At 39.3% G+C, this 17,248-nt stretch overlaps 1 protein-coding gene across 1 annotated transcript in view; it reads right to left on the bottom strand.

Annotated features, from left to right (window-relative positions):
- COL7A1 (collagen type VII alpha 1 chain) overlaps window positions 1-17,248 on the bottom strand; it is a 54,857-nt gene that overhangs the window by 5,161 nt on the left and 32,448 nt on the right. Inside the window, exons 57-100 of the mRNA XM_053469628.1 lie at window positions 16,967-17,038; window positions 16,717-16,761; window positions 16,446-16,481; window positions 15,646-15,687; window positions 15,430-15,510; window positions 15,178-15,213; window positions 15,024-15,059; window positions 14,469-14,549; window positions 14,208-14,243; window positions 14,017-14,088; window positions 13,398-13,442; window positions 13,274-13,309; window positions 12,540-12,575; window positions 12,273-12,377; window positions 12,109-12,144; window positions 11,647-11,682; window positions 11,505-11,552; window positions 11,283-11,309; window positions 10,297-10,422; window positions 9,764-9,973; window positions 9,473-9,508; window positions 9,239-9,283; window positions 9,049-9,120; window positions 8,270-8,314; window positions 7,668-7,730; window positions 7,289-7,333; window positions 5,910-5,945; window positions 4,646-4,681; window positions 4,346-4,372; window positions 4,047-4,079; window positions 3,766-3,828; window positions 3,622-3,657; window positions 3,423-3,503; window positions 3,217-3,285; window positions 2,886-2,921; window positions 2,586-2,627; window positions 2,408-2,452; window positions 2,112-2,156; window positions 1,961-1,996; window positions 1,808-1,867; window positions 1,196-1,321; window positions 944-1,015; window positions 604-639; window positions 124-183 (exon numbers count right to left, since the gene is read on the bottom strand). Of these exons, the coding sequence (XP_053325603.1) occupies window positions 124-183; window positions 604-639; window positions 944-1,015; window positions 1,196-1,321; window positions 1,808-1,867; window positions 1,961-1,996; window positions 2,112-2,156; window positions 2,408-2,452; window positions 2,586-2,627; window positions 2,886-2,921; window positions 3,217-3,285; window positions 3,423-3,503; window positions 3,622-3,657; window positions 3,766-3,828; window positions 4,047-4,079; window positions 4,346-4,372; window positions 4,646-4,681; window positions 5,910-5,945; window positions 7,289-7,333; window positions 7,668-7,730; window positions 8,270-8,314; window positions 9,049-9,120; window positions 9,239-9,283; window positions 9,473-9,508; window positions 9,764-9,973; window positions 10,297-10,422; window positions 11,283-11,309; window positions 11,505-11,552; window positions 11,647-11,682; window positions 12,109-12,144; window positions 12,273-12,377; window positions 12,540-12,575; window positions 13,274-13,309; window positions 13,398-13,442; window positions 14,017-14,088; window positions 14,208-14,243; window positions 14,469-14,549; window positions 15,024-15,059; window positions 15,178-15,213; window positions 15,430-15,510; window positions 15,646-15,687; window positions 16,446-16,481; window positions 16,717-16,761; window positions 16,967-17,038 (2,487 nt within the window). The remainder of the gene's footprint in view (window positions 1-123; window positions 184-603; window positions 640-943; window positions 1,016-1,195; window positions 1,322-1,807; window positions 1,868-1,960; window positions 1,997-2,111; window positions 2,157-2,407; window positions 2,453-2,585; window positions 2,628-2,885; window positions 2,922-3,216; window positions 3,286-3,422; window positions 3,504-3,621; window positions 3,658-3,765; window positions 3,829-4,046; window positions 4,080-4,345; window positions 4,373-4,645; window positions 4,682-5,909; window positions 5,946-7,288; window positions 7,334-7,667; window positions 7,731-8,269; window positions 8,315-9,048; window positions 9,121-9,238; window positions 9,284-9,472; window positions 9,509-9,763; window positions 9,974-10,296; window positions 10,423-11,282; window positions 11,310-11,504; window positions 11,553-11,646; window positions 11,683-12,108; window positions 12,145-12,272; window positions 12,378-12,539; window positions 12,576-13,273; window positions 13,310-13,397; window positions 13,443-14,016; window positions 14,089-14,207; window positions 14,244-14,468; window positions 14,550-15,023; window positions 15,060-15,177; window positions 15,214-15,429; window positions 15,511-15,645; window positions 15,688-16,445; window positions 16,482-16,716; window positions 16,762-16,966; window positions 17,039-17,248) is intronic.

The following is a 17,248-nucleotide window of genomic DNA, read 5'->3' as shown; positions in this document are numbered from 1 at the left end:
GAGACCCAAGACACACAAGACAGAGAAGATGGATGGATTTAGATATCCATCTAAGTAGAATCCATAGAATTAATGATGAGGCATAAGGCTGAATTGTGGAATAAGACCTTTTCTCTGACGTACCCTAGGACCTGGGTCTCCTCTTTCTCCTCTAAGGCCCACAAGCCCAATCCCTGTTTCACCCTAAAAAGAAAAATGGTGTAAAATGTATGCAAATACACAAAAGGACTTAAACATGTGAAATTAGAAAGTAAGAAACAATAAGTTACAAAGTCATTTGAAGTAAGTATATCAGCTTGGGGATATATTTGGCAAAGTCTCGGAACTTAATAAATGCCATTTGGGAATTCTAATTACATTCTGATGGTTATATATATATATATATATATATATATATATATATATATATAATAATGTGTGTATATTACATGCAATACATTAGTTACGTGTACAAACATTACCAATTCTAATATAGTGGCACTTTCGGTTATACATTTTTTAGAGCAAGGAATATATAATTTGGGGTAGTTCTAGGTGTTCTCTATTAAACATTTGTAACAATACTAGGGTAATGTATTCTGTTTTGGTGTAATCCAACAATACCTTATCGCCCTTAATTCCTGGTGGTCCAACTGGTCCCTAAAATAATTTAAACAAATAGATTTTGTAGAAGATTGAATAAAGATAACATAGTTAATATTGTCTAAGGTTGATACAGTAGATTTAGAACTTTAAGGAACATTTTTGCTTGTTAAATTTCAATTCAGTCTTTTTAGGTAATCAATAAACCTGATTTATTTTGCTGCTTGGGTGGAAGTCAACCAATTAAGTCAATTTGGTTGTTGAGGGGCAGCTGAAAAGGACTGTAAAGCAACTTTAAGAGTGTTGAATAGCCAATGTTTTGTTGATTAAACATTTTTAAAAGGGTGACAGTACTACTCACAGGTCCACCAGTGGCTCCAGGTGGTCCAGGAGGTCCCGAATTCCCTTCTCTACCGGGAAAGCCAGCCAGACCCTTAAAAAGAACAACAACAACAAAAACACAGACAATTATTGTCTTCAGTATACACATAGCATGGGGTATGGTGCACGTTATTGTGTTACCCTAGGAGTATTTATGGTGTTCATGGCTCAGATAAAGTGTAAACAATGACGTGTTTTCAGAATAGGGCCACTGGGCACTGACTGCTCATACCCTCTCCCCAGGTGCACCCGGCGGCCCTGGTTGTCCAATTTCTCCTCGTACTCCAGGCTGTCCAGGGGTTCCTGCCAGGCCCTGAAGACCTGGCGGTCCGGAAGGTCCTTGTAATCCAACATCTCCCTAAAAACACAAAATCATACAAACTCAAAATCACCTTTTAATATATACAACAAAACAATTTATGTAGCGCCACCAATTTATGCAGCATTATAACCTCTTTGACAAACATAAGATGGTTGTTTGAATTGTATAGTTTTTATTATCTATTGTTTTATAAAGCGCCATCATATTCGGCGGTGCTGTGTATTACCAGGCCCTCAAAAGTTAGCTGTCCATGAGTACGGTGCTGAAGTTGCATGCTGTGCTAGAATGAATCCCCTTGTTGCGAATGAATGAGTTTCACCAAACGGTATTTTTTCAGTACAATTTACAGACAAAGGATATAAACATTTTTTTATTTAATGATGGAATACAATAGATCATATAGTCTATTTAGTCAGATTGTTTTGGCATGAGAACCTTCTGGTGGACAATAGTAGTGGCAACTGTAACATCCTAGAAGCCTCAACGAAAAGATAATATTCAGGTAAACAATCATGATTGTACCTTTAAACCCTGGGGTCCAATTTGTCCTTGAGGTCCTGGTAATCCTATTCCTGTATCACCCTGAAAGTTTAGAAGAAAGTTTTAAACATTGTTCTGTGTGACTTCAGTACTAGTCACATCATTCATGATACATTCAGGAAGTCAGGAACTTACTTTGTCACCTTTTGGACCAGCAGAACCTTTGGTACCCTGAAAGAACAAGAGTGTTATCTCCCTAGATACTGTATTTTATAAAAGCAAAACCTAATCTGTTACTTCTCCTATACGTAAAACTTTTTTTACATGATTTCTATAAGTAACTTACATCTTCACCAGGATCTCCTGTGTCGCCTTTTCTTCCCGGATCTCCCTATTGGCAAAACAGCAAAACAGGTTTGATGAGGAATTTCATGATCCAAATTGGAGTCTTTAGTAAGTTGACATGTTTTAGTTCATCTCAATTTATCTTTAAATGAAACCATTATGGATAAAAACCAAAACCCTCTATAAACAGTCTACAAGACACAATGTATACACTATTATTCATAGGGAGTTAGGATAGAATCGTATAAACTTGTACTTTAGGGTGACCAAAGTGATGATGTGCTGGTGTCTGCGTACCTTCTCGCCTCTGGGTCCAGGGAACCCTCTGTCTCCTTTTGCACCCTAAAACACAGGAAAATAATTTCTTTATACTGTATTATTTGTAAATATTAGGATAAAAGGATGTCAGAATACAACTAAGACTATTGTAAGAAGAATCCACTGAGTTAGATAAAAAAGAAAGAAACAAACGTACAGGTTCCCCTGGTATTTGTCCTGCTTGGTCGCCCGGAGCACCCTGTTAAAATGATAAAATGCAGTGTAATGAGGCAACGGTAAACATATATAATCACCAATTATTCATGAAATTGAGAGAATGTATCCTGATTTCCACAGCCCTTCCCAGTAAATGGCTGATCTCTTCTTAAAGTATGCCCAACAACACCAAAATTAATATGTTATCCTCATCTTTCATTTGATGAGGAAAGGTTTCCTTTCTGTTCCATCATTGAGGGCATGTTTGAAGGGTAGCATGGAATCTTCTAGGGATTCTTACCTTTTCTCCTTTCATCCCAGGAGTTCCAGCAACAAACTAAAAAGAAACAAAATAAGGGTTACAATTGATAATCGACACGGGTGAGTTAGTCATCTAACTTGGTATACCTAGAACACGTTCCTGCTTTCTATGGTTTTTCTCAGGGTTTTTTTTATTAAGGACATTTAGTAGCTTTGCAGACCATTTGCAAGAGTTATTTCTTCTCATCTCTCTGCATTAAAGAGCTTCTTTAGTGTATGTGCTAACTAATAAAGGTTCTTAATACCGCTTATTGGCGTGACGCCTAAAAATCTTCATACTTCATGGAAAAGAAAATGCAGATTAAACTCACTTCTCCTGGGGTGCCCGGTTCCCCTTGATCTCCTTTCGTGCCGGATGGTCCGGGTACACCAGGAAGACCCTAGAAGATGGAAACCAAGAGAACATTTTAAGGTTGCTAAATCATGAAACCTATTTTTATGGTATGGGTAAGGGGTTTGTGACCTTTGTAGTTGTAAATGTAGCTAGCATGAGCAAAGTTTTAAAATTCACTGGTACCATTTTTCCTGGAAGTCCTGGTTCACCGTTTTTGCCTGATAAGCCGTCTCTTCCGGGAATCCCAGGTTTTCCCGATTCACCCTGCAAACAGCAAATAAAAACCCAGAATTCATTCATAATAGCACCGGAGAAGATATCAAGTAAAATAGTGGAAGGTTCAGTAATCTGAACTGGGTGGGTGTCCATAGCAAGAACTTACCGATTGACCAGCAACACCAGCGGGCCCTTGGGGTCCCTGCAAATGGAATAAAACCCAGTTGAATTTCATCTCAGGATCTGCGTCTCCTATAGCTTTTTATAGGTAAGATGTTAACTGTATTATTCTGTACTGAGGGTTACTTACCACCACCCCTGGGGGTCCGGGAAGACCAGGAGGTCCAGCAATCCCTTGAGGACCAGGTGGTCCCTAAGGAAGAAGAAAATATTAGTTTGCTAACCACAATTCTTGGCAGATTATGTACTTTGGTTGTAGTAGGGATGTCCCAAGCCACATTCTTCCACCAATAGGCTCTGGTTGGATTACAGATACATGTATTTTTTAGCTGGGGTAATGCACACCATATAACCCCTGAAGAAATTACTTCCATTGTTCCAAGACACGTGCTGTGAGCTTGCATTACTTACCCGTATACTGGGGCCGGGGTCTCCTGGGTGACCCTAACAAAATAACACAGAAACAGTATTATTTATTGATTTATAAAGTGTGAAAATGTGCTTTTGAGGTTTGGGATGGATAACAATATGGGGGTAATGGGAGGGGTAATGCTATGAGCGATAGAAATGGAACTGATGTGGGTATTAAGGGTATTAATATAAACATTGGTCCTTAAAGACCAACAGTGGTGCTGGCTCTATCGCTAACAGAAGACTACTGGGTTATTGTTGGTGGCCCTCGGCTGATACTTCTGGACAGTTGGTCATACCTTTATTCCTGGAAGACCCTGAGGACCCTGTTAGGAATCAAACAAATATATACGTGAGAATCCTGGTTATTCAAGACAGTTTATCTAATCATACATTTTACCCAGGCACCTAGAATAAGAGTTATCCATCATCACCATGAGCCCTGGCATTAATATATACATTAGTAGGCCTGCAGGGTGAGCCATACTTGAATTGTGGTGTAGACATCGATACACTGTATCCGTTTCTATGAATGTTACATTGATAAGCTATGCATTGCCATTTACAAGTTTATTATAAATGTGTTTTTCAGTACTTACAGGGGGACCCTGTGCTCCTTGTTCTCCTGGATTACCCTGGAGAAAAAAAGAGATGTCTGGTTATTGAAACCGCTGTGTGATGTCTCTACAGTCTGACTAGCTGTCTCACTGTCACTGTATTTCTAGTACAGTCTGAATAGCTGTCTCACTGTCACTGTATTCCCTGTACAGTCTGAATAGCTGTCTCACTGTCACCGTACTGGCTGTACCGTCTGAGTAGCTGTCTCACTGTCACTGTATTTCCCGTACAGTCTGAATAGCTGTCTCACTGTCACTGTACTGGCTGTACAGTCTGAATAGCTGTCGTACTGTCAGTATATTCTTGTACAGCTGTCTTGCTGTTGGTATGTTCTCTGTATAGCTGTCTCGGTGTCACTGTACTTTCTGTTTAGTGTGAATCGTTGTCTTGCTGTCAGTATATTCCCTGTACAGTCTTAATAGCTGTCTCGGTGTCACTGTACTGTCAGTGTACTATCTGAGTAGCTGTCTCGCTGTGACTGTATGGTCTGCGTACTAAACGCGGTTCTCCGTAGCCAACATGTCATATTGTAAGTACATGTTTGCGCAGTTATGATGCATTTACAGATGTGCTAAAAGGTGCAATCCAAATGCTGACCAGGGCAAAGGCTTAATGCTCCCTCTCTGTATTCAGCTCTCTATTTCTCATAAATATACAACTTTAAATCTCTTTAAAAAAGGGGACTCGGGAGCTTGAATGTGCTAAATTATTTTGTATTGCTCATATAGCAAAAAAAAATTAAACCTCCAGCAAGAGATCTTGATTGCATATGTCATATTCCAGACTGGCAGTGAAGGCGTTAATCTTTACATTTCCAAATGGATTGCACCTTATACACTCACTCGGGGGCACAGATACGTTTAACATTACTAAACGTGCACCTCATCTACCACAAAATATACATTTTAAGTGTAAAGGTATAAAAGTGGTGCAGTTACCATAGCAACCAATGGAAACCCATGTTTACTTTCCACTTTGCAGCAAAGTTCCCAAAGTATTATTGTTATACGGTTGCAGATCCCCAAACTCCCTGGCCGTGATAGCATACGACCCATGAAGATTGTACAGCGCTGTGGAATATGATGGCGCTATATAAAATATTTTAATGGCAGACGCCGTTTAAATGATTTCTGAAGCTTAGCTATGTTTCCTGTACCTGTGCCCTTGGGGTATATGAGAAACATGTCCGAGATGCAGACACGCCACATGCAATATGCGCGGAGAAAACCAATTAGAGCCACCTACCGGTCTGCCGAGAACTCCGGGGAAACCTGGCAATCCCTGCGGATATTTAATTCAAGCCGGACAATTAGAGGAAGACAAGAAGGAGCAGAGAGAACCCAGTTCAAACGTAGTCAGTAAATTAGATGGTTATGGGGGGGGGGGTAGGCAGACCAGAAAGTGCACACAAAGCCGCTGCGAGGGGAAAACCAACTTTAGCCAAAAGATCCAAATGTTGGCCATTCCAGAAGCATTACTTACAGCTGGGCCTGCAAGCCCGCTAATGCCCTTCTCGCCCTATAATGAATCGAACGGACACAAAACATATCAAACACGTCAAAGCTGTCTGCTCCCGTCCGTGTTTCATGGAGCAGGAACATGGTGCATTTGCTGACCCATAATTATCTCTAGTGTTTCTTGTTTAAGGAGGCATCAGGTCACCTTATCTATTTGGGCCCAAACCCTTTTGTTTGATAATACAATTACATTACATTAATAATACAAACGTTCTTAAGCTCTTCTTCCAGGTTTACTCATAACCACGTCACTATACAGATGTAAAGGTTTGATTTCGCTCTTTAGGTGTTATACATTTCCCCTGAACTGCTAACATTAAAGGTGATTAATGTACAATATTTTTACTCTCTTTTTTTTTTTACTAAATCTGAAAATCTTTCTACAAAAATAACAAATTAGGAACAAGAACATAATTTTCCAGCCTGACAAAGAAAAAATAAAGACACAACAAGACACAATGCAATAGGATCTTAGGTATTATTGCTGGTATTATTTCGGTTTACCAGTATCTAGGGTGCAGAAAAACCTCGCGGGTTGTTGGATTCTTCAATGTCATCTGCTGTAAAATAACCTTTTTTGGGTTGAATTGAAAGGCAAGTGGTCTAGGCCTATGGCCCTTGTGTGTCTGGCTGAGACAAGCTCCGCAGATCCTCAGTATTTCTCTGTAGGAGTTGTGATAGAAGTGCCAGGAGATCGAGGACTTAGAGGCCGATCTGTTCAAGAACTTTAAATTCCCATGTAGAGAAGTTTACACAAATAAATGAAATGAAAAAATGAAGTGACGTTTGAGAAGGCAGCACGGAGACATCATAAAGATCCACTGGGTAGTGTGGATGATAATAGTGAGCGCCTTAGGGTTCTAGGGTCCTCTTTCGTCTACAGCCTCTAGAACCTTGCAAGGTTCCATCACTGGGCCCTTAGTGTCAAATATTCCGTTGGGTTCCATTAGTACATGAGCACATGAGGCAACATATATTACTGATTATTTGGGGATGGGGCCATGATGGACTGATGGGCTTACAGATGACATTGCTATGGACTGATAGATATTTCCTCGGGTCCTTGTCTGGACGTAGTCTTTAGTAAAGAACTTAGCTGTAACTTACCGGTTTGCCTTCTGGTCCTGCTAACCCCCTCTCTCCTGTTGCACCCTGAAAGACAATCGTTGTATATATTTAGCTATTATAAAACTTGCCCCTCCACTTGTGAAGCCGGAGGCTTAAAGACAATGGAAAAATGTGCGGGCTATCCAGCCATTAAATATTTCAAAATTCTGTAATGTCAAGATAAAATATAGGAAGTATGATCCTTTGTTTTTGTGATTGACAGGTTAATCGTGTTTTGATGTCCAAGATCGTTCTCAAACAACTCACACGATATGGGGGTTCATGGAGTGTAAATTACTTGCTACAAACCCCTTGCTTAATTGCATCAAAGCATTGAGAACGTAATTTGAACAAGCTGATCATTCACAAGCATACTCACCGGACTTCCATCTCTGCCTTTCTCTCCAGGGTCACCCCTGTCTCCTTTAGGACCTTCTACCCCCTGAAATAAACAAAAGAGTTAAATCATTCTACAGCCCCGGAAAGAAAAGCTAAACCCACATCACATCACATCATAGTAGAGCTGTCTCCCTTTACAGAAATAGATATCCCATATAACCCAGTTTATGTCCATCTGAAGGAGATGTTAATTTAGGTACATACTAGGATTGTCCTAATAAGCCATGGATGACTACCAGGCTAGCAGAAGCCAACAAAGGAGCAGCATTGGTCTGCTAGGTATGGTCTAAAGGTTGCATCCAGTCTCATTGCTTTCACCTTGGTTCAGTTCTCTCTTCTCGCCTATTGTTGCTATCCTGCTTTATATTTAACCTGCTCATGTTTGGCACAGGTGCGCTATACTTTACGTGCCAGCAGTCAGGTTGGCCTAGGTGGGCTAGCGTGGCATGGTAGCTGGCTTCGCATTTTATGACTGCTCCAAGAAGCAAAAGAAGCCTCATTAATTTGCATCAGTATCTGGTCCTGGGGAACACGGGACATTAACGGAAAACCCCATCTCTAGACTTACTACCAAAATCAGACCTTATCTCCTTTGGATCCCTTTTCTCCATCTGCACCCGACTCTCCCTGGAAAGAATAAATCAACAATAGAGAAAATTCACACACACGATCATTTTATCAGACAAAAATTAAAAACACAGGAATTAAAAACACAGGAAAACACATCATTCCGGCATCTTTTTCTTATATGCTCCTCGGTATTTATTTCTGCTTGTGATAATTTCCCACGCACATCTCTGAATATCTCTAAAGCGTTTCCAAGCACCTGATTTTTAATTCCAGACGTACAATGGGATAGAGGTGAGTTATTATTCTGGAACAGAATGCTTATACAGAGATACTGCAATGATGTAAGGACATCAGATGGTGCAGAATTATAGTTATTTCAAAAAGTTCCAGCTATGGCAACAGGAGAGCACCCCATTCCTGGATTCTTGTGGGACAATTCCTGGGGGAGAATTAGAAGAATAGTCCTTGCAACCACATAGGTCCTTTATGGGAATTCCCATGCCAGGAACTTAAGGGTTTTGTGAATAAGTTGCTTAAGTTAGAACCCCGATAGATCTTTAGATATTGACCTTAAAATGTAGAAATCCATGGTTCAGATTTCTACGACTTTCAGCTTTTCTTACAATTTCAGGGGGTGAACGTTGTATTTTTGCCTTCTGCTTTAACATTTAGTTTGGTTATAATAATATTGGTTCTGCATGTATTGTAGAGCGAAGATGACGTGAGATGTGTGGTCCTAATGATTTAGAAATGTCTGGCAGTTTTAATACACCAATACGTCCATTACTAACCTTGGCTCCCTTTTGTCCTGTTAATCCTCTCTCTCCTGGCAGTCCAGTGGCGATAATTTCTATAACTTCACCCTATTGAGATTATAAAACAAATTACAAATGTAACAGCGGCAACAATCTATAGACCCATTGGGAATCTTATCTGTTATCCGTGTTCACAAAATTTTAGTTTTAATAGTGAAATACTTACCTTAGGACCTGGTGGTCCAACTGGGCCCCGGGCACCATCTTCACCCTGTTTATTATATCAGTAATTAGGTGCGATTGATCAACGCAAGTATTTTATTGGTAATTCATTTTTATAAATGTATAACAGTAGTTGTAGCTTTAAGTATACTCTTATTTTTATTTAACAATAAAACTACTTGCAATAAGCAAATTATTTCACCAGCAAAAACTAATAATTTCATGACAGACAACTCACTGGGTCTCCTCTTTCTCCTTTTTCGGCTCTGTCTCCCTGTGAGGCGAATAAAAAATATTATAACCATATAACCATAATAAAACTGTACAGGTATTGCACAAAGAATGAATAAAAATAATTGGATTTATTACGACTAATAGAATAATTTCTCTAGTATTTATATCCAGAGGACTTTGTGAAGTAGATGAGGTCCAAGACCCAAGCTTGATGTCTTATGGTTACGTCTGCCTGTCACATTGGTCCCTTATGATAGTTCTGTCTCTCTTGTAGTTGGAGGTTACATCTTCTCACCTTCTCCCCAGGTTTCCCTGGCTCTCCTTTTTCTCCTGCTCTTCCGGGTACTCCAGGAATACCAGGTTTTCCTCCCTCTCCGGGTTGTCCAGCTGGACCTTCAGGTCCCCGCTCTCCGATTGCACGTCCCGTTGGACCCTGTGGGCCTTGAGGTCCTTGGTCACCTTTGTCTCCCTTAAACCCTCGCTCTCCAGGAAATCCCATGACTCCCTGTAAAAGAGTTAATTTCCATATATTTGAAAGACATATATATTATTCTGGCTTTGTTTAGGCAAAGTATAATCAAATTTTAGACATATGAAATTAGATGAGTTAGATAATGAAACCAATCATCAATAGAATATTTTTTAAACTTGCAACCCCAGATTGGAAGTTCATAAAATGAAAACATTATTTTAACTGGAAATAAAGAGAGCCTATTGTCAGGTAAACAAGGGTCATTATGCTTCATGCATCTGCTGATATATGGCTGTAACTCTGCAGATTGTAAAACGTATCAGTAGATTGTAAGTAGTTTAAATAAACAGACATACGTCCTTTCCTGGAGCCCCTTTCTCTCCTGGTTCCCCGCGTTCTCCTTTAATTTTCTTTTCGGGAGAAGGAAAGAAGGGTCCAGAGCCTTCATCATACGTATCAACGATTTCTTTCAGCACTGAAAGCTGAAAAGGAAAGATACAAAGTTATAGAAGGCTTTGGGAAGAAAGGCAGACGCTAGTGTTTGATACGATAGAAAAGACCATATACTTTTCTCAAGGTTGTTAAGAAAGGTTGAATGCTTCCTTTTCTTCAAAATGATGAAGTAGTTTGTGAAAGAGATCTTCTAAGCAATTCAAGAAGCCATGTATTGTATAATGTATAGCTTTTTGGGGTAGGCTGCCATCTTTTATGGATGAGACAAGGCCTGACATGAACTATGACAAAAAGGTCTACTCTATTTAAAGGGAAAACTTGGCCTTTCTCAGGAATAACATTAACGCGTTCCTTTGTGACCTCCTGTGAGTCTCTGCTGCCTCATATGGAAACATGGAAACATGCTTCTAGAGATTAGAATCCTGAGTTGCAAATCCCAAGAATTTACATGAGTTGTGGAACTCAAGAGCTTATATTTTAACCTAAATGCACTTTGCTTGGAGCCAAAGCTATTGTTTTTAAAATCACATTAGAACTTTTGGCTGGCCCTGTTTAATAAAAGTCCGTTGAAGGACAGGAAGGACCAAATTGACGAGATTGATTAAATCCTGAGAGGGTCGAAATAGTTTGATAAAATAACGAGTTGTTTTAGACAATGATGCTGTTATTTAGGTAGCACTTCAGTGCATTTCTATTCTTTTATACCATAAGGAGCTGGTGTGACCATTCATTTTGAGACCCACATTCTGGCAGTTGTGTTCCTTAATTAATTAGGGGATCCACAAGTTGAGTAGTAGATAAATGTATGTGATGGAGTGTGCTGGGGTACAGATATCAATGTTATGAACAAAAAAGTCCAGTAAGTGTGGTTGTCCGGTGATCGCATTACCTTACTCCCAAAGAGTTTATCGAGGCTCTGTAAAAAGGAAAAAAATATGACATTACAATTTTTCAGCAACATTCTCTTTGTTACAATGTGGATATTCCATTATGAGGCGTAAAAAATAATAATAATAGTAATACTCATATACTAAGTGATACCATCAAACAGCATAGAATAAAATAAAAATGTCTTCTTTATTTATAATATATCAGCATCAGAGGTACTTACCGATGCAGGTCCAGGCTCTCCTTTCTGTCCCATTTCTCCAGGCCTTCCCTGTACAGATAAGATACAAAGTAATAATTTGAAAAGAATAAATCATTTTGAAGCTAGCGAATTATAGCTTTTTTCCATCTTGTTAGCTACTGACCTGGTCACCTTTGGGACCACCTTCCCCTCTATCACCCTATGAAAAGAACAAAAATCATGAAATTCACTGAAAAAAAATGTTCATGGTAGATCAAAAAATAGAAAAAGGAGAATAGTTCTTAATCTGCTGTCCAATTCTGTTTCTACCTTCGCTATCCGAACATGGTTTTAAGATACCAGCTGTCATTCCAGACCTGTAAACGCTCTAAAGACTCCATAAATCATATGTACAATTGCTATAATACCGGAGTACTGGACGCTAATTTTACCTTTTCATAAAATATTTATTTTAAGCTCATGATTTGTAGGGAGTATCTAAAATAAAAGCATTGTCAATATATCAAGCTTGTAAAGTGCATACATTGAACCCAGTGGAAACATTTCATGTGCACCTTTAGCCCAGATGTGGAAGTTTTGAGAAACACGTTGTTTATGTGACGTGTTATGCTAATATAATGCATACCTTTAGCCCAGGAGGTCCAGCGACTCCAGGAATTCCCTGTTTGAAGAATAAAAGCACGTATTATTGGGATATCACCTTGGAATCTTGGAAACCGACCTTCTGTGGGCATTTCAACTAACAGAATGAGTAGGTTTGGGGAAACTAGACTTTAGGACATGACCTACCTGCCCAGGTGGACCAATTTGACCTGGAAGTCCAGGAACACCAGGTGGCCCTGGAGGGCCAATAGGACCTACATCTCCTAGGATTCCCTTGGTACCATCTCGACCCTATGGGAGAAAAGATATTCTCAGTTCATGTTAAGTAGATATAGACCCAGCATTTATAGTTGGCCACATTCATTCTTGCTTTACAGGACTACAATTAATATGTTTCGGCACCAACACTTCCTGATCGCTATAATTTAATGAGGTGTAGTCAGTGATACTCACATCTCTGCCAGGAGAACCCGTGTCACCTTTATCACCCTAAATTATTAAATAAAAAAAACATAAGTTAAAATGCCATCAAAGAATATAGTCATCAGAACAATTTCGATTACAGATATTTCTGTCCACGCACCTGTAGAAAATTAGACATTTTTGAAGCTTTTTTATATGGAACTATGTCATGTTTATATTCCAAAGCGTGTGAATTAATGAGAATATTTGTTCTGTCCTATAAGGTAAATAATTACCCTCATAGATGAAGTGCGGGACAGAGCATAACGTGAGATCTTCTGCTTCCGAACATAAAACTACTTTTATACAATGTATGCAAAACATTCTAATCGAGTTTGGGCCAAATCAATATGAATGTCTATATTGAGTAGGTTTTTTATGCTAATAGTTTTCCCTTTGTCAGGAAAGAGGTGAGCTATCTCAATGATAAGCGTTAAAGGTCATGGGATGGGATACATATAAAGTCTATTTAAGATGTGGGTTTAAGTGATGAAACATGATTTATTCTGGAGAAGTCCTAAGGCTTGGTGGCATTTCAGCCTTACTAGTTGTCTTGGAGGACTCGCTGACCACCAGTGACTAGTATCCCCGTGTATATAGAGTGAATATATGGGAAGAAGCAAGTAGTTTGATCAGCTAGGGTATGGGATAGGGTAGGGTATGGGATAAAAATGTCAACATAAATACATGTATAAAGCATAGCTATACAGTCAAATCGTTCTGACCTTTCTCCCGTCTTCTCCTGGAGTTCCATCTTCACCCTATGCGTTAGATGAAGACCCAGTTTTAGAGGCATTACATGACGCATAGAGAATAATTAAAACACTGCTGAAATTTTAGAATACTCACATTTTTACCATTAAGTCCAGGTTTCCCGTCGTCACCAGGCTTGCCCTAAACAAAAGTTAACATACAGACACATTTGAGAAAAGAAATCCAGCCTTCTGTGACAATAGTTACTCTTTCTTCATCATGTACGTGTAAATTTGAATGGCTTTATGAGTTTTGATGTGTGTATTGCAGTCTTTTGTGTTGTTAGAGACTAGATTTATCTCCTAACCCCAATCTAAAAATCATTGACTGGCGCTCCTTTATTGTGCATGAAATTTTGACACCATTAAGTAGCTGATAACGTAGGTCGCCCTAGTGAAGGTAACAAATGATCAAATACCAACTATATGGATACAATCTGTCGAAAATAAGTCTTTTTTTATAACTTTGGTCTGGATGAGATTGTGATACATGCGAAACAATCTCAACACCAAATAAATATGTCTTCTTGTGTTATTTTAGATGACTATGCATAAAAATGATATGTGCTGGTAATTAACGCAAGTTGAAGTTTTCATGTTTTTGTGCTGTAAACAACTTTGCTAAAATACATTATTCAGCTTCATAGCAGGAGCTGTATGAGGACATTAGACAATTAATAATCAATCAGCTAATACAATAGATAAAGGCTGCTTACAGGCACTCCTGGTGGTCCAGCAGGGCCAACTAGTCCAGGAGGACCTTGCTCTCCGCGTAGTCCTGGTAGACCCTAAAATAAATCCATGAAACAGAAGGATCAGGCACGTAGAAGTAAATTAATAAAAAACTTGTGGGAGGTAATAGTTCATTTTATGACATCATTTCTCAGATTCATATTTTAAGACTTACATCCCTTCCTGGTTCCCCTTGCTTTCCGGAATCTCCCTAGAACGAAAAAAACTCTGTTCTTGTTAAGGTTCTGAAAGTTTTGGACAGTATCGCCCAGCAGGGCAATGGCTATCCTGCTACAGAATATCATCTCAGCGACATAAGAGCTTCAAGGAAGCACTGGGATTACAGGTCACAATATCCTCATCAGAAGTGACCCTCTGATATTATAACATCGCTTTCTGATCCTTTCTTGGTGAAGAATTGGTTAATTTCACTTACTCTCACTCCTGGGGCACCCGGCTGTCCTGGTTTGCCATCTAATCCATTTCTTCCGTCAATGCCGGGTGGGCCACGGTCTCCCTGAAACAGGAGGGTGCAAAAGGTTTAAGTGTTTGTGATGAATACGGATGATGCGGACGATCTTCCTTTTCCAGAGAGAGGTGTACAGAGGCTCAGCTAATGCACTTCATGCCACTGGGAATCTGGATTATATTTGTACAGAATCCAGTGGAATGAAGGACAGCAGCAAGAGCCCTGATTTAGAACATGGATGGAAAAGTGACTCATTGAAAATGGAAACATGATAGAAAGTCACTGAACCCCCAATTCACATTCGTCGGCTTCTATAACAAGGAGTAAGAAATACTATACAACAGAATTTGGAACTTCACATAGGCAAGTGTTCATATGCACAAAGACATATCATGAATCGCATATACAAAAGGCCACCAAACATTCACCAACAATTCAGAGGTCATCGAACTGAAAATGCATGACCTGTAGTGAAGTTCATAGGAGTTGCGTAAATAATTTGGGTGTAAAATAGCTATTTACCTTTTCACCTGGCGCACCACGATCCCCAGGCTCTCCCTGCAAAGAAGTAAGGACATCTCATCACAAATTGTTTTCAAGGCTACATGGACATCTCATAACAGTGTTACCGTCACAAACATTTCCTAATTCATTGTCACCAAACACAAAAACGTACCCGAATCCCCGGTGGCCCTCTTGGTCCTTCCAAACCCTGAATGAAATGAAATATGAAGAATGTTCATCAAAAAGAGTTACAAAACACAGCAGTGTATCGATTGATCAATCCCATTTCTCTAGTTTTACATTAAACAATATAGCATGTATCTACTCCAAGATACAGTGTAACATTATCAAAACGCCAAGTCTACCTTATGTGTTCGCTCGCTGATTGACGGACAGATGAGATTTTTAGTTTATTTATACGTACCCGATCCCCAGGAACACCATTTAGACCTGCTTCTCCCTTTGCTCCTTTACTTCCATGCTCTCCAGGGTCTCCAGCATCACCCTACGAATAATAGTCAATAATCAGAACGATTAATACTGACAATACTGACAATACTACGGTTTGGAACATCTTTTATCATGGAGATCATAGAGCAGCGGTTATTTGGATCAAATCAACTTATAGAAAGAATCGTACCTTGTCCCCCTTCATACCGGCAACAACAGACTCTACAGATCCCTACAAACAAACAAAACTCCATTAAATCACACCTTAATGAAGTGTAACCACGTTTTTCTAAATCCTCAAGTAGCACATACTGTAGGTCAGATCTTTGAATGAAGTTGTTAATAAGGAAAAAGCTGTAACTTATGATAACTATGATTACAGAGAGAAAGGGAGCTAGAGAGAAACATCTGTGCCAAGGGAGGCCACATTCTGCTCTCCCAGTATTAGGGGTACCTTATTCCTTATTCACGAGCAACAGCTGGGATAATACAATTATTTGGGACACGGGGTGTGCTACTACCTAAGCTATTATCAAAAAGAACAGAGAGATGAAAGGATGGTGGTAGGGAAGAAGGGCAGAGATGAAAAAAATTTGATGGATAAATATGGAGAAGAGACAGGGGCATAGGCAAGTAAAGATTGATCAGAGGGATGACCCAATAATGTAAAGAAAGAAGGACTGAGCGATGAAACGATGGAATAAAGAGACAGTGGCAGAGAGATGAGCATTTGAGTAAAGGAGAGATGGAAAAGGATATAAAAAAAGAAGGGCAGATGAAAGAAGATTATTTGTTAAAAAGGAAAGAGAGAAGGACATGGAGACTGCAAAGAGGGAAGGGCTGGTAGGAAAAAAGTATGACTTTGGACAAAGACTGGGAGAACAGAGCGTAAGGAATCCTATAACCTGGTGACAGGAGGTATATATTTTTTATACTAAGGCAAAGAGCAGGATAAGTAATGGAAGTATAGCATTATTAAATATTTCTTACTGGTTTCCCTGCAGGACCTGGTGGACCTTGTGGTCCCTAAAAAGAAGAATAGAAAAATCAAATAAATACTGTACTGTTGACTAGAACACATGTCATTTAAAATTATGATGAGTTATGGATTAAGAAATGATTCAGCATTTAAAAAACCCACATTAATTATAAAAAAAATCAGTTGGACAAAAATGTTAAAATATATTAAACATTGCAAGGAAAATGTCTATTACAGGAAGACAATTATACAGTATAAGAAGAAGAAGAGTATGTAACTCACGGGATCACCTCGGTCACCTTTAGCCCCTGCGGTTCCTGGACTCCCCTGGGAACAATAAAACACCATGAGAGATAAGAGTGTAAACGTGGAAATGCAATGGGAATAATATTTTTCTGCAGGGTTTCCTTGGTAAGTTTTTTTATGTTTTCCAAAACATTCTAAAGATGTCCCTGTTTAGCTTTTCTGGCCACCATGTTGAACAATTGAGGTCCATGGCAACACAAACCATGTGCAGATAACTAATACTCACATTCCTTCCAGCTTCTCCAGGATCTCCGGGGTCCCCTTTGTCTCCTGCAATGCCTCTTAATCCTGGGAGACCCTGATAAAGAGAAATACATAGATAAGACGATACCTTTAGCATTATACTTAACTTAAAAAAAAGAAATATAATACAACTGATTACAAATAGTTACAAATGCGAAGTAATTCATAAATCATTAGGAAATTGGTCCACGAGGAGTTGAAAGGGCAAAAAGTAAACATTGTTACCAATGGGCTCTTCTTCATGGTGTGTACTTGGAGAAAGTTG

The sequence above is a fragment of the Spea bombifrons genome, chromosome 6 (genome assembly GCF_027358695.1).
Source record: "Spea bombifrons isolate aSpeBom1 chromosome 6, aSpeBom1.2.pri, whole genome shotgun sequence".
NCBI classification, from domain to species: domain Eukaryota; kingdom Metazoa; phylum Chordata; class Amphibia; order Anura; family Pelobatidae; genus Spea; species Spea bombifrons.
This window is presented reverse-complemented; position numbering and strand designations above follow the sequence as displayed.